We start from the raw sequence: 17,208 nt of genomic DNA, 5'->3' as shown, positions 1-17,208 counted from the left end.
TCCGGACCTCCAGGAGGATTTGATACAGTACATACAGTACATACAGTACATACAGTACATACATACAGTACATACAGTACATACAGTACATACATACAGTACATACAGTACATACATACAGTACATACATACAGTTACATACAGTACATACATACAGTACATACAGTACATACATACAGTACATACATACAGTACATACAGCACATACAGTACATACATACAGTACATACAGTACATACATACAGTAAATACAGTACATACATACAGTACATACAGTACATACAGTACATACAGTACATACAGTACAAACATACAGTACATACAGTACATACAGTACATACATACAGTACATACAGTACATACAATACATACAATACATACATACAGTACATACATACAGTACACACAGTACATACAGTACATACAGGACATACATACAGTACATACATACAGTACATACAGTACATACAGTACATACATTACATACATACAGTACATGCATACAGTACATACAGTACATACATACAGTACATACAGTACATACAGTACATACATACAGTACATACATACAGTACATACAGAGGATACAGTACATACAGAGGATACAGTACATACAGTACAAACATACAGTACATGCAGTACATACAGTACATACATACAGTACATACATACAGTACATACAGTACATACAGCACATACAGTACATACATACAGTACATACAGAGGATACAGTACATACAGTAGATACATACAGTACATACAGTACATACATACAGTACATACAGAGGATACAGTACATACAGTACAAACATACAGTACATACAGTACATACAGTACATACATACAGTACATACAGTACATACATACAGTACATACATACAGTTACATACAGTACATACATACAGTACATACAGTACATACATACAGTACATACAGCACATACAGTACATACATACAGTACATACAGAGGATACAGTACATACAGTACATACATACGATACAGTACATACAGTACATACAGTACATACATACAGTACATACATACGATACAGTACATACAGTACATACATACAGTACATACATACAGTACATACAATACATACAATACATACATACAGTACATACATACAGTACATACATACAGTACACACAGTACATACAGTACATACATACAGTACATACAGTACATACAGGACATACATACAGTACATACATACAGTACATACAGTACATACAGTACATACATACAGTACATACATACAGTACATACAGTACATACAGTACATACAGTACATGCATACAGTACATACAGTACATGCATACAGTACATACAGTACATACATACAGTACATACAGTACATACAGTACATACAGTACATACATACAGTACATACATACAGTACATACATACAGTACATACAGTACATACAGAGGATACAGTACATACAGTACAAACATACAGTACATGCAGTACATACAGTACATACATACAGTACATACAGTACATACAGTACATACATACAGTACATACAGTACATACAGCACATACAGTACATACATACAGTACATACAGAGGATACAGTACATACAGTAGATACATACAGTACATACAGTACATACATACAGTACATACAGAGGATACAGTACATACAGTACAAACATACAGTACATACAGTACATACAGTACATACATACAGTACATACAGTACATACATACAGTACATACATACAGTTACATACAGTACATACATACAGTACATACAGTACATACAGTACATACATACAGTACATACATACAGTACATACAGTACATACAGCACATACAGTACATACATACAGTACATACAGAGGATACAGTACATACAGTACATACATACGATACAGTACATACAGTACATACAGTACATACATACAGTACATACAGTACATACATACAGTACATACAGTACATACAGCACATACAGTACATACATACAGTACATACAGCACATACAGTACATACAGAGGATACAGTACATACAGTACATACAGTACATACATACAGTACATACAGAGGATACAGTACATACAGTACATACATACAGTACATACATACAGTACATACATACAGTACATACAGTAGATACATACAGTACATACATACAGTACATACAGTACATACATACAGTAGATACAGTACATACATACAGTAGATACAGTACATACATACAGTAGATACAGACTGAAGCCTGCATATAGATCTAGATATTATAGACTGTACTCACCATGCATGAAGCCTGCATATAGATCTAGATATTCTAGAGTGTACTCACCATGCATGAAGCCTGTACATAGATTTAGATATTATAGACTGTACTCACCATGCATGAAGCCTGCATATAGATCTAGATATTCTAGAGTGTACTCACCATGCATGAAGCCTGCATATAGATCTAGATATTATAGACTGTACTTACCATGCATGAAGCCTGCATATAGATCTAGATATTATAGACTGTACTCAACATGCATGAAGCCTGCATATAGATCTAGAAATTCTAGAGTGTACTCACCATGCATGCAGCCTGTACATAGATCTAGGTATTCTAGAGTGTACTCACCGTGCATGAAGCCTGCAGATAGATCTATATATAATAGACTGTACTCACCATGCATGAAGCCTGCACATAGATCTAGATATTCTAGAGTGTACTCACCATGCATGAAGCCTGCATATAAATCCAGGTATTCTAGAGTGTACTCACCATGCATGAAGCCTGCATATAGATCTAGATATTCTAGAGTGTACTCACCATGCATGAAGCCTGCATATAGATCTAGATATTATAGACTGTACTCACCATGCATGAAGCCTGCATATAGATCTAGATATTCTAGAGTGTACTCACAATGCATGAAGCCTGCATATAGATCTAGATATTCTAGAGTGTACTCACCATGCATGCAGCCTGTACATAGATCTAGGTATTCTAGAGTGTACGCACCATGCATGCAGCCTGTACATAGATCTAGATATTCTAGAGTGTACTCACCATGCATGAAGCCTGCAGATAGATCTATATATTCTAGAGTGTACGCACCATGCACGCAGCCTGTACGGCCTCAGAGAGCTGTCCAGCGTTGGGTTCACACCAGAACACGTGACACTCGTAGCGTTGTCCTCCTCCGTCCATGATGAAGGCAAAGCAGTGGATGTCCCTCCCTACCCCCATGAAGGACAGAAACCTCACCCTGCACTCTACCAACACCTCCTCCTCCACATCCTCCTCCACCTCCTCCTCCTTCATCACCTCCTCCTTCACCTCCTCCTGCTCCTGATACACACAGAGAGAGAAAGACACACAGGGAAGCACACAAACACACACAGGATGAAACATCCTCAGAGGGAAAGAGGGAGACAGAGAGAGAGAGGGAGAGAGAGAGAGAGAGGCAGAGAGAGGGGGAAGAGAGGGGAGAGGGAGAGGCAGAGAGGGGGAAGAGAGGGGAGAGAGAGAGAGGGAGAGAGAGAGAGAGGAGGGGGGGAGAGGCAGAGAGAGGGGGAAGAGAGGGGGGGAGAGAGAGAGACAGAGAGAGAGAGATAATGAGGGGAGAGGTGTATATAGTGTATATAGTGGTGGTTGTTGAAAATGAGGGTAGAGGTGTATAGAGTGGTGGTTGTTGATAATGAGGGTAGAGGTGTATATAGTGTATATAGTGGTGGTTGCTGATAATGAGGGTAGAGGTGTATATAGTGTATATAGTGGTGGTTGTTGATAATGAGGGCAGAGGTGTATATAGTGTATATAGTGGTGGTTGTTGATAATGAGGGTAGAGGTGTATATAGTGTATATAGTGGTGGTTGTTGATAATGAGGGTAGAGGTGTATATAGTGGTGGTTGTTGATAATGAGGGTAGAGGTGTATATAGTGGTGGTTGTTGATAATGAGGGTAGGGGTGTATATAGTGGTGGTTGTTGATAATGAGGGTAGAGGTGTATATAGTGGTGGTTGTTGATAATGAGGGTAGGGGTGTATATAGTGGTGGTTGTTGATAATGAGGGTAGGGGTGTATATAGTGGTGGTTGTTGATAATGAGGGTAGAGGTGTATATAGTGGTGGTTGTTGATAATGAGGGTAGAGGTGTATATAGTGGTGGTTGTTGATAATGAGGGTAGAGGTGTATATAGTGTATATAGTGGTGGTTGTTGATAATGAGGGTAGAGGTGTATATAGTGGTGGTTGTTGATAATGAGGGTAGAGGTGTATATAGTGTATATAGTGGTGGTTGTTGATAATGAGGGTAGAGGTGTATATAGTGGTGGTTGTTGATAATGAGGATAGAGGTGTATATAGTGGTGGTTGTTGATAATGAGGGTAGAGGTGTATATAGTGGTGGTTGTTGATAATGAGGGTAGAGGTGTATATAGTGTATATAGTGGTGGTTGTTGATAATGAGGGTAGAGGTGTATATAGTGGTGGTTGCTGATAATGAGGGTAGAGGTGTATATAGAGGTGGTTGTTGATAATGAGGGTAGAGGTGTATATAGTGGTGGTTGTTGATAATGAAGGTAGAGGTGTATATAGTGTATATAGTGGTGGTTGTTGATAATGAGGGTAGAGGTGTATAGAGTGGTGGTTGTTGATAATGAGGGTAGAGGTGAATATAGTGTATATAGTGGTGGTTGTTGATAATGAGGGTAGAGGTGTATATAGTGTATATAGTGGTGGTTGTTGATAATGAGGGTAGAGGTGTATATAGTGTATATAGTGGTGGTTGTTGATAATGAGGGTAGAGGTGTATATAGTGTATATAGTGGTGGTTGTTGATAATGAGGGTAGAGGTGTATATAGTGTATATAGTGGTGGTTGTTGATAATGAGGGTAGAGGTGTATATAGTGTATATAGTGGTGGTTGTTGATAATGAGGGTAGAGGTGTATATAGTGGTGGTTGTTGATAATGAGGGTAGAGGTGTATATAGTGGTGGTTGTTGATAATGAGGGTAGGGGTGTATATAGTGGTGGTTGTTGATAATGAGGGTAGAGGTGTATATAGTGGTGGTTGTTGATAATGAGGGTAGGGGTGTATATAGTGGTGGTTGTTGATAATGAGGGTAGGGGTGTATATAGTGGTGGTTGTTGATAATGAGGGTAGAGGTGTATATAGTGGTGGTTGTTGATAATGAGGGTAGAGGTGTATATAGTGGTGGTTGTTGATAATGAGGGTAGAGGTGTATATAGTGTATATAGTGGTGGTTGTTGATAATGAGGGTAGAGGTGTATATAGTGTATATAGTGGTGGTTGTTGATAATGAGGGTAGAGGTGTATATAGTGTATATAGTGGTGGTTGTTGATAATGAGGGTAGAGGTGTATATAGTGTATATAGTGGTGGTTGCTGATAATGAGGGTAGAGGTGTATATAGTGTATATAGTGGTGGTTGTTGATAATGAGGGCAGAGGTGTATATAGTGTATATAGTGGTGGTTGTTGATAATGAGGGTAGAGGTGTATATAGTGTATATAGTGGTGGTTGTTGATAATGAGGGTAGAGGTGTATATAGTGGTGGTTGTTGATAATGAGGGTAGAGGTGTATATAGTGGTGGTTGTTGATAATGAGGGTAGGGGTGTATATAGTGGTGGTTGTTGATAATGAGGGTAGAGGTGTATATAGTGGTGGTTGTTGATAATGAGGGTAGGGGTGTATATAGTGGTGGTTGTTGATAATGAGGGTAGGGGTGTATATAGTGGTGGTTGTTGATAATGAGGGTAGAGGTGTATATAGTGGTGGTTGTTGATAATGAGGGTAGAGGTGTATATAGTGGTGGTTGTTGATAATGAGGGTAGAGGTGTATATAGTGTATATAGTGGTGGTTGTTGATAATGAGGGTAGAGGTGTATATAGTGGTGGTTGTTGATAATGAGGGTAGAGGTGTATATAGTGTATATAGTGGTGGTTGTTGATAATGAGGGTAGAGGTGTATATAGTGGTGGTTGTTGATAATGAGGATAGAGGTGTATATAGTGGTGGTTGTTGATAATGAGGGTAGAGGTGTATATAGTGGTGGTTGTTGATAATGAGGGTAGAGGTGTATATAGTGTATATAGTGGTGGTTGTTGATAATGAGGGTAGAGGTGTATATAGTGGTGGTTGCTGATAATGAGGGTAGAGGTGTATATAGAGGTGGTTGTTGATAATGAGGGTAGAGGTGTATATAGTGGTGGTTGTTGATAATGAAGGTAGAGGTGTATATAGTGTATATAGTGGTGGTTGTTGATAATGAGGGTAGAGGTGTATAGAGTGGTGGTTGTTGATAATGAGGGTAGAGGTGTATATAGTGTATATAGTGGTGGTTGTTGATAATGAGGGTAGAGGTGTATATAGTGTATATAGTGGTGGTTGTTGATAATGAGGGTAGAGGTGTATATAGTGTATATAGTGGTGGTTGTTGATAATGAGGGTAGAGGTGTATATAGTGTATATAGTGGTGGTTGTTGATAATGAGGGTAGAGGTGTATATAGTGTATATAGTGGTGGTTGTTGATAATGAGGGTAGAGGTGTATATAGTGTATATAGTGGTGGTTGTTGATAATGAGGGTAGAGGTGTATATAGTGGTGGTTGTTGATAATGAGGGTAGAGGTGTATATAGTGGTGGTTGTTGATAATGAGGGTAGGGGTGTATATAGTGGTGGTTGTTGATAATGAGGGTAGAGGTGTATATAGTGGTGGTTGTTGATAATGAGGGTAGGGGTGTATATAGTGGTGGTTGTTGATAATGAGGGTAGGGGTGTATATAGTGGTGGTTGTTGATAATGAGGGTAGAGGTGTATATAGTGGTGGTTGTTGATAATGAGGGTAGAGGTGTATATAGTGGTGGTTGTTGATAATGAGGGTAGAGGTGTATATAGTGTATATAGTGGTGGTTGTTGATAATGAGGGTAGAGGTGTATATAGTGGTGGTTGTTGATAATGAGGGTAGAGGTGTATATAGTGTATATAGTGGTGGTTGTTGATAATGAGGGTAGAGGTGTATATAGTGGTGGTTGTTGATAATGAGGATAGAGGTGTATATAGTGGTGGTTGTTGATAATGAGGGTAGAGGTGTATATAGTGGTGGTTGTTGATAATGAGGGTAGAGGTGTATATAGTGTATATAGTGGTGGTTGTTGATAATGAGGGTAGAGGTGTATATAGTGGTGGTTGCTGATAATGAGGGTAGAGGTGTATATAGAGGTGGTTGTTGATAATGAGGGTAGAGGTGTATATAGTGGTGGTTGTTGATAATGAGGGTAGAGGTGTATATAGTGTATATAGTGGTGGTTGTTGATAATGAGGGTAGAGGTGTATATAGTGTATATAGTGGTGGTTGTTGATAATGAGGGTAGAGGTGTATATAGTGTATATAGTGGTGGTTGCTGATAATGAGGGTAGAGGTGTATATAGTGTATATAGTGGTGGCTGTTGATAATGAGGGCAGAGGTGTATATAGTGTATATAGTGGTGGTTGTTGATAATGAGGGTAGAGGTGTATATAGTGTATATAGTGGTGGTTGTTGATAATGAGGGTAGAGGTGTATATAGTGGTGGTTGTTGATAATGAGGGTAGAGGTGTATATAGTGGTGGTTGTTGATAATGAGGGTAGGGGTGTATATAGTGGTGGTTGTTGATAATGAGGGTAGAGGTGTATATAGTGGTGGTTGTTGATAATGAGGGTAGGGGTGTATATAGTGGTGGTTGTTGATAATGAGGGTAGGGGTGTATATAGTGGTGGTTGTTGATAATGAGGGTAGAGGTGTATATAGTGGTGGTTGTTGATAATGAGGGTAGAGGTGTATATAGTGGTGGTTGTTGATAATGAGGGTAGAGGTGTATATAGTGTATATAGTGGTGGTTGTTGATAATGAGGGTAGAGGTGTATATAGTGGTGGTTGTTGATAATGAGGGTAGAGGTGTATATAGTGTATATAGTGGTGGTTGTTGATAATGAGGGTAGAGGTGTATATAGTGGTGGTTGTTGATAATGAGGATAGAGGTGTATATAGTGGTGGTTGTTGATAATGAGGGTAGAGGTGTATATAGTGGTGGTTGTTGATAATGAGGGTAGAGGTGTATATAGTGTATATAGTGGTGGTTGTTGATAATGAGGGTAGAGGTGTATATAGTGGTGGTTGCTGATAATGAGGGTAGAGGTGTATATAGAGGTGGTTGTTGATAATGAGGGTAGAGGTGTATATAGTGGTGGTTGTTGATAATGAAGGTAGAGGTGTATATAGTGTATATAGTGGTGGTTGTTGATAATGAGGGTAGAGGTGTATAGAGTGGTGGTTGTTGATAATGAGGGTAGAGGTGTATATAGTGTATATAGTGGTGGTTGTTGATAATGAGGGTAGAGGTGTATATAGTGTATATAGTGGTGGTTGTTGATAATGAGGGTAGAGGTGTATATAGTGTATATAGTGGTGGTTGTTGATAATGAGGGTAGAGGTGTATATAGTGTATATAGTGGTGGTTGTTGATAATGAGGGTAGAGGTGTATATAGTGTATATAGTGGTGGTTGTTGATAATGAGGGTAGAGGTGTATATAGTGTATATAGTGGTGGTTGCTGATAATGAGGGTAGAGGTGTATATAGTGTATATAGTGGTGGTTGTTGATAATGAGGGCAGAGGTGTATATAGTGTATATAGTGGTGGTTGTTGATAATGAGGGTAGAGGTGTATATAGTGTATATAGTGGTGGTTGTTGATAATGAGGGTAGAGGTGTATATAGTGGTGGTTGTTGATAATGAGGGTAGAGGTGTATATAGTGGTGGTTGTTGATAATGAGGGTAGGGGTGTATATAGTGGTGGTTGTTGATAATGAGGGTAGAGGTGTATATAGTGGTGGTTGTTGATAATGAGGGTAGGGGTGTATATAGTGGTGGTTGTTGATAATGAGGGTAGGGGTGTATATAGTGGTGGTTGTTGATAATGAGGGTAGAGGTGTATATAGTGGTGGTTGTTGATAATGAGGGTAGAGGTGTATATAGTGGTGGTTGTTGATAATGAGGGTAGAGGTGTATATAGTGTATATAGTGGTGGTTGTTGATAATGAGGGTAGAGGTGTATATAGTGGTGGTTGTTGATAATGAGGGTAGAGGTGTATATAGTGTATATAGTGGTGGTTGTTGATAATGAGGGTAGAGGTGTATATAGTGGTGGTTGTTGATAATGAGGATAGAGGTGTATATAGTGGTGGTTGTTGATAATGAGGGTAGAGGTGTATATAGTGGTGGTTGTTGATAATGAGGGTAGAGGTGTATATAGTGTATATAGTGGTGGTTGTTGATAATGAGGGTAGAGGTGTATATAGTGGTGGTTGCTGATAATGAGGGTAGAGGTGTATATAGAGGTGGTTGTTGATAATGAGGGTAGAGGTGTATATAGTGGTGGTTGTTGATAATGAAGGTAGAGGTGTATATAGTGTATAGAGTGGTGGTTGTTGATAATGAGGGTAGAGGTGTATATAGTGTATATAGTGGTGGTTGTTGATAATGAGGGTAGAGGTGTATATAGTGTATATAGTGGTGGTTGTTGATAATGAGGGTAGAGGTGTATATAGTGTATATAGTGGTGGTTGTTGATAATGAGGGTAGAGGTGTATATAGTGTATATAGTGGTGGTTGTTGATAATGAGGGTAGAGGTGTATATAGTGTATATAGTGGTGGTTGTTGATAATGAGGGTAGAGGTGTATATAGTGTATATAGTGGTGGTTGTTGATAATGAGGGTAGAGGTGTATATAGTGTATATAGTGGTGGTTGTTGATAATGAGGGTAGAGGTGTATATAGTGGTGGTTGTTGATAATGAGGGTAGAGGTGTATATAGTGGTGGTTGTTGATAATGAGGGTAGGGGTGTATATAGTGGTGGTTGTTGATAATGAGGGTAGAGGTGTATATAGTGGTGGTTGTTGATAATGAGGGTAGGGGTGTATATAGTGGTGGTTGTTGATAATGAGGGTAGGGGTGTATATAGTGGTGGTTGTTGATAATGAGGGTAGAGGTGTATATAGTGGTGGTTGTTGATAATGAGGGTAGAGGTGTATATAGTGGTGGTTGTTGATAATGAGGGTAGAGGTGTATATAGTGTATATAGTGGTGGTTGTTGATAATGAGGGTAGAGGTGTATATAGTGGTGGTTGTTGATAATGAGGGTAGAGGTGTATATAGTGTATATAGTGGTGGTTGTTGATAATGAGGGTAGAGGTGTATATAGTGGTGGTTGTTGATAATGAGGATAGAGGTGTATATAGTGGTGGTTGTTGATAATGAGGGTAGAGGTGTATATAGTGGTGGTTGTTGATAATGAGGGTAGAGGTGTATATAGTGTATATAGTGGTGGTTGTTGATAATGAGGGTAGAGGTGTATATAGTGGTGGTTGCTGATAATGAGGGTAGAGGTGTATATAGAGGTGGTTGTTGATAATGAGGGTAGAGGTGTATATAGTGGTGGTTGTTGATAATGAAGGTAGAGGTGTATATAGTGTATATAGTGGTGGTTGCTGATAATGAGGGTAGAGGTGTATATAGTGTATATAGTGGTGGTTGTTGATAATGAGGGTAGAGGTGTATATAGTGGTGGTTGTTGATAATGAGGGTAGAGGTGTATATAGTGGTGGTTGCTGATAATGAAGGTAGAGGTGTATATAGTGTATATAGTGGTTGTTGTTGATAATGAGGGTAGAGGTGTATATAGTGTATATAGTGGTGGTTGTTGATAATGAGGGTAGAGGTGTATATAGTGGTTGTTGTTGATAATGAGGGTAGAGGTGTATATAGTGTTTGTAGTGGTTGTTGTTGATAATGAGGGTAGAGGTGTATATAGTGTATATAGTGGTGGTTGTTGATAATGAGGGTAGAGGTGTATATAGTGGTGGTTGTTGATAATGAGGGTAGAGGTGTATATAGTGGTGGTTGTTGATAATGAGGGTAGAGGTGTATATAGTGTATATAGTGGTGGTTGTTGATAATGAGGGTAGAGGTATATATAGTGTATATAGTGGTGGTTGTTGATAATGAGGGTAGAGGTGTATATAGTGGTGGTTGTTGATAATGAGGGTAGAGGTGTATATAGTGGTGGTTGTTGATAATGAGGGTAGAGGTGTATATAGTGTATATAGTGGTGGTTGTTGATAATGAGGGTAGAGGTGTATATAGTGGTGGTTGTTGATAATGAGGGTAGAGGTGTATATAGTGTATATAGTGGTGGTTGTTGATAATGAGGGTAGAGGTGTATATAGTGGTGGTTGTTGATAATGAGGATAGAGGTGTATATAGTGGTGGTTGTTGATAATGAGGGTAGAGGTGTATATAGTGGTGGTTGTTGATAATGAGGGTAGAGGTGTATATAGTGTATATAGTGGTGGTTGTTGATAATGAGGGTAGAGGTGTATATAGTGGTGGTTGCTGATAATGAGGGTAGAGGTGTATATAGAGGTGGTTGTTGATAATGAGGGTAGAGGTGTATATAGTGGTGGTTGTTGATAATGAAGGTAGAGGTGTATATAGTGTATATAGTGGTGGTTGCTGATAATGAGGGTAGAGGTGTATATAGTGTATATAGTGGTGGTTGTTGATAATGAGGGTAGAGGTGTATATAGTGGTGGTTGCTGATAATGAAGGTAGAGGTGTATATAGTGTATATAGTGGTTGTTGTTGATAATGAGGGTAGAGGTGTATATAGTGTATATAGTGGTGGTTGTTGATAATGAGGGTAGAGGTGTATATAGTGGTTGTTGTTGATAATGAGGGTAGAGGTGTATATAGTGTATGTAGTGGTTGTTGTTGATAATGAGGGTAGAGGTGTATATAGTGTATATAGTGGTGGTTGTTGATAATGAGGGTAGAGGTGTATATAGTGGTGGTTGTTGATAATGAGGGTAGGGGTGTATATAGTGGTGGTTGTTGATAATGAGGGTAGAGGTGTATATAGTGTATATAGTGGTGGTTGTTGATAATGAGGGTAGAGGTATATATAGTGTATATAGTGGTGGTTGTTGATAATGAGGGTAGAGGTGTATATAGTGGTGGTTGTTGATAATGAGGGTAGAGGTGTATATAGTGGTGGTTGTTGATAATGAGGGTAGAGGTGTATATAGTGGTGGTTGTTGATAATGAGGGTATAGGTGTATATAGTGGTGGTTGTTGATAATGAGGGTAGAGGTGTATATAGTGGTGGTTGTTGATAATGAGGGTAGAGGTGTATATAGTGGTGGTTGTTGATAATGAGGGTATAGGTGTATATAGTGGTGGTTGTTGATAATGAGGGTAGAGGTGTATATAGTGGTGGTTGTTGATAATGAGGGTAGAGGTGTATATAGTGGTGGTTGTTGATAATGAAGGTAGAGGTGTATATAGTGGTGGTTGTTGATAATGAGGGTAGAGGTGTATATAGTGGTGGTTGTTGATAATGAGGGTAGAGGTGTATATAGTGGTGGTTGTTGATAATGAGGGTAGGGGTGTATATAGTGGTGGTTGTTGATAATGAGGGTAGAGGTGTATATAGTGGTGGTTGTTGATAATGAGGGTAGGGGTGTATATAGTGGTGGTTGTTGATAATGAGGGTAGGGGTGTATATAGTGGTGGTTGTTGATAATGAGGGTAGGGGTGTATATAGTGGTGGTTGTTGATAATGAGGGTAGGGGTGTATATAGTGGTGGTTGTTGATAATGAGGGTAGAGGTGTATATAGTGGTGGTTGTTGATAATGAGGGTAGAGGTGTATATAGTGGTGGTTGTTGATAATGAGGGTAGAGGTGTATATAGTGTATATAGTGGTGGTTGTTGATAATGAGGGTAGAGGTGTATATAGTGTATATAGTGGTGGTTGTTGATAATGAGGGTAGAGGTGTATATAGTGTATATAGTGGTGGTTGTTGATAATGAGGGTAGAGGTGTATATAGTGTATATAGTGGTGGTTGCTGATAATGAGGGTAGAGGTGTATATAGTGTATATAGTGGTGGTTGTTGATAATGAGGGCAGAGGTGTATATAGTGTATATAGTGGTGGTTGTTGATAATGAGGGTAGAGGTGTATATAGTGTATATAGTGGTGGTTGTTGATAATGAGGGTAGAGGTGTATATAGTGGTGGTTGTTGATAATGAGGGTAGAGGTGTATATAGTGGTGGTTGTTGATAATGAGGGTAGGGGTGTATATAGTGGTGGTTGTTGATAATGAGGGTAGAGGTGTATATAGTGGTGGTTGTTGATAATGAGGGTAGGGGTGTATATAGTGGTGGTTGTTGATAATGAGGGTAGGGGTGTATATAGTGGTGGTTGTTGATAATGAGGGTAGAGGTGTATATAGTGGTGGTTGTTGATAATGAGGGTAGAGGTGTATATAGTGGTGGTTGTTGATAATGAGGGTAGAGGTGTATATAGTGTATATAGTGGTGGTTGTTGATAATGAGGGTAGAGGTGTATATAGTGGTGGTTGTTGATAATGAGGGTAGAGGTGTATATAGTGTATATAGTGGTGGTTGTTGATAATGAGGGTAGAGGTGTATATAGTGGTGGTTGTTGATAATGAGGATAGAGGTGTATATAGTGGTGGTTGTTGATAATGAGGGTAGAGGTGTATATAGTGGTGGTTGTTGATAATGAGGGTAGAGGTGTATATAGTGTATATAGTGGTGGTTGTTGATAATGAGGGTAGAGGTGTATATAGTGGTGGTTGCTGATAATGAGGGTAGAGGTGTATATAGAGGTGGTTGTTGATAATGAGGGTAGAGGTGTATATAGTGGTGGTTGTTGATAATGAAGGTAGAGGTGTATATAGTGTATATAGTGGTGGTTGTTGATAATGAGGGTAGAGGTGTATAGAGTGGTGGTTGTTGATAATGAGGGTAGAGGTGTATATAGTGTATATAGTGGTGGTTGTTGATAATGAGGGTAGAGGTGTATATAGTGTATATAGTGGTGGTTGTTGATAATGAGGGTAGAGGTGTATATAGTGTATATAGTGGTGGTTGTTGATAATGAGGGTAGAGGTGTATATAGTGTATATAGTGGTGGTTGTTGATAATGAGGGTAGAGGTGTATATAGTGTATATAGTGGTGGTTGTTGATAATGAGGGTAGAGGTGTATATAGTGTATATAGTGGTGGTTGTTGATAATGAGGGTAGAGGTGTATATAGTGGTGGTTGTTGATAATGAGGGTAGAGGTGTATATAGTGGTGGTTGTTGATAATGAGGGTAGGGGTGTATATAGTGGTGGTTGTTGATAATGAGGGTAGAGGTGTATATAGTGGTGGTTGTTGATAATGAGGGTAGGGGTGTATATAGTGGTGGTTGTTGATAATGAGGGTAGGGGTGTATATAGTGGTGGTTGTTGATAATGAGGGTAGAGGTGTATATAGTGGTGGTTGTTGATAATGAGGGTAGAGGTGTATATAGTGGTGGTTGTTGATAATGAGGGTAGAGGTGTATATAGTGTATATAGTGGTGGTTGTTGATAATGAGGGTAGAGGTGTATATAGTGGTGGTTGTTGATAATGAGGGTAGAGGTGTATATAGTGTATATAGTGGTGGTTGTTGATAATGAGGGTAGAGGTGTATATAGTGGTGGTTGTTGATAATGAGGATAGAGGTGTATATAGTGGTGGTTGTTGATAATGAGGGTAGAGGTGTATATAGTGGTGGTTGTTGATAATGAGGGTAGAGGTGTATATAGTGTATATAGTGGTGGTTGTTGATAATGAGGGTAGAGGTGTATATAGTGGTGGTTGCTGATAATGAGGGTAGAGGTGTATATAGAGGTGGTTGTTGATAATGAGGGTAGAGGTGTATATAGTGGTGGTTGTTGATAATGAGGGTAGAGGTGTATATAGTGTATATAGTGGTGGTTGTTGATAATGAGGGTAGAGGTGTATATAGTGTATATAGTGGTGGTTGTTGATAATGAGGGTAGAGGTGTATATAGTGTATATAGTGGTGGTTGCTGATAATGAGGGTAGAGGTGTATATAGTGTATATAGTGGTGGCTGTTGATAATGAGGGCAGAGGTGTATATAGTGTATATAGTGGTGGTTGTTGATAATGAGGGTAGAGGTGTATATAGTGTATATAGTGGTGGTTGTTGATAATGAGGGTAGAGGTGTATATAGTGGTGGTTGTTGATAATGAGGGTAGAGGTGTATATAGTGGTGGTTGTTGATAATGAGGGTAGGGGTGTATATAGTGGTGGTTGTTGATAATGAGGGTAGAGGTGTATATAGTGGTGGTTGTTGATAATGAGGGTAGGGGTGTATATAGTGGTGGTTGTTGATAATGAGGGTAGGGGTGTATATAGTGGTGGTTGTTGATAATGAGGGTAGAGGTGTATATAGTGGTGGTTGTTGATAATGAGGGTAGAGGTGTATATAGTGGTGGTTGTTGATAATGAGGGTAGAGGTGTATATAGTGTATATAGTGGTGGTTGTTGATAATGAGGGTAGAGGTGTATATAGTGGTGGTTGTTGATAATGAGGGTAGAGGTGTATATAGTGTATATAGTGGTGGTTGTTGATAATGAGGGTAGAGGTGTATATAGTGGTGGTTGTTGATAATGAGGATAGAGGTGTATATAGTGGTGGTTGTTGATAATGAGGGTAGAGGTGTATATAGTGGTGGTTGTTGATAATGAGGGTAGAGGTGTATATAGTGTATATAGTGGTGGTTGTTGATAATGAGGGTAGAGGTGTATATAGTGGTGGTTGCTGATAATGAGGGTAGAGGTGTATATAGAGGTGGTTGTTGATAATGAGGGTAGAGGTGTATATAGTGGTGGTTGTTGATAATGAAGGTAGAGGTGTATATAGTGTATATAGTGGTGGTTGTTGATAATGAGGGTAGAGGTGTATAGAGTGGTGGTTGTTGATAATGAGGGTAGAGGTGTATATAGTGTATATAGTGGTGGTTGTTGATAATGAGGGTAGAGGTGTATATAGTGTATATAGTGGTGGTTGTTGATAATGAGGGTAGAGGTGTATATAGTGTATATAGTGGTGGTTGTTGATAATGAGGGTAGAGGTGTATATAGTGTATATAGTGGTGGTTGTTGATAATGAGGGTAGAGGTGTATATAGTGTATATAGTGGTGGTTGTTGATAATGAGGGTAGAGGTGTATATAGTGTATATAGTGGTGGTTGCTGATAATGAGGGTAGAGGTGTATATAGTGTATATAGTGGTGGTTGTTGATAATGAGGGCAGAGGTGTATATAGTGTATATAGTGGTGGTTGTTGATAATGAGGGTAGAGGTGTATATAGTGTATATAGTGGTGGTTGTTGATAATGAGGGTAGAGGTGTATATAGTGGTGGTTGTTGATAATGAGGGTAGAGGTGTATATAGTGGTGGTTGTTGATAATGAGGGTAGGGGTGTATATAGTGGTGGTTGTTGATAATGAGGGTAGAGGTGTATATAGTGGTGGTTGTTGATAATGAGGGTAGGGGTGTATATAGTGGTGGTTGTTGATAATGAGGGTAGGGGTGTATATAGTGGTGGTTGTTGATAATGAGGGTAGAGGTGTATATAGTGGTGGTTGTTGATAATGAGGGTAGAGGTGTATATAGTGGTGGTTGTTGATAATGAGGGTAGAGGTGTATATAGTGTATATAGTGGTGGTTGTTGATAATGAGGGTAGAGGTGTATATAGTGGTGGTTGTTGATAATGAGGGTAGAGGTGTATATAGTGTATATAGTGGTGGTTGTTGATAATGAGGGTAGAGGTGTATATAGTGGTGGTTGTTGATAATGAGGATAGAGGTGTATATAGTGGTGGTTGTTGATAATGAGGGTAGAGGTGTATATAGTGGTGGTTGTTGATAATGAGGGTAGAGGTGTATATAGTGTATATAGTGGTGGTTGTTGATAATGAGGGTAGAGGTGTATATAGTGGTGGTTGCTGATAATGAGGGTAGAGGTGTATATAGAGGTGGTTGTTGATAATGAGGGTAGAGGTGTATATAGTGGTGGTTGTTGATAATGAAGGTAGAGGTGTATATAGTGTATAGAGTGGTGGTTGTTGATAATGAGGGTAGAGGTGTATATAGTGTATATAGTGGTGGTTGTTGATAATGAGGGTAGAGGTGTATATAGTGTATATAGTGGTGGTTGTTGATAATGAGGGTAGAGGTGTATATAGTGTATATAGTGGTGGTTGTTGATAATGAGGGTAGAGGTGTATATAGTGTATATAGTGGTG

At 39.0% G+C, this 17,208-nt stretch overlaps 1 protein-coding gene across 1 annotated transcript in view; it reads right to left on the bottom strand.

The window, feature by feature from the left end:
- The window catches only part of LOC135536530 (amyloid beta precursor protein binding family B member 2-like), an 87,492-nt gene that overhangs the window by 2,398 nt on the left and 67,886 nt on the right, over positions 1 to 17,208 (bottom strand). Inside the window, 1 exon segment of the mRNA XM_064962836.1 lies at positions 3,081 to 3,314. Within this exon segment, the coding sequence (XP_064818908.1) occupies positions 3,081 to 3,314 (234 nt within the window).

The sequence above is a fragment of the Oncorhynchus masou genome, unplaced genomic scaffold, assembly GCF_036934945.1.
Source record: "Oncorhynchus masou masou isolate Uvic2021 unplaced genomic scaffold, UVic_Omas_1.1 unplaced_scaffold_628, whole genome shotgun sequence".
Classification (NCBI taxonomy): domain Eukaryota; kingdom Metazoa; phylum Chordata; class Actinopteri; order Salmoniformes; family Salmonidae; genus Oncorhynchus; species Oncorhynchus masou.
Note: the sequence above shows the minus strand (reverse complement) of the source record. Positions and strands in the feature narration are given on the sequence as shown.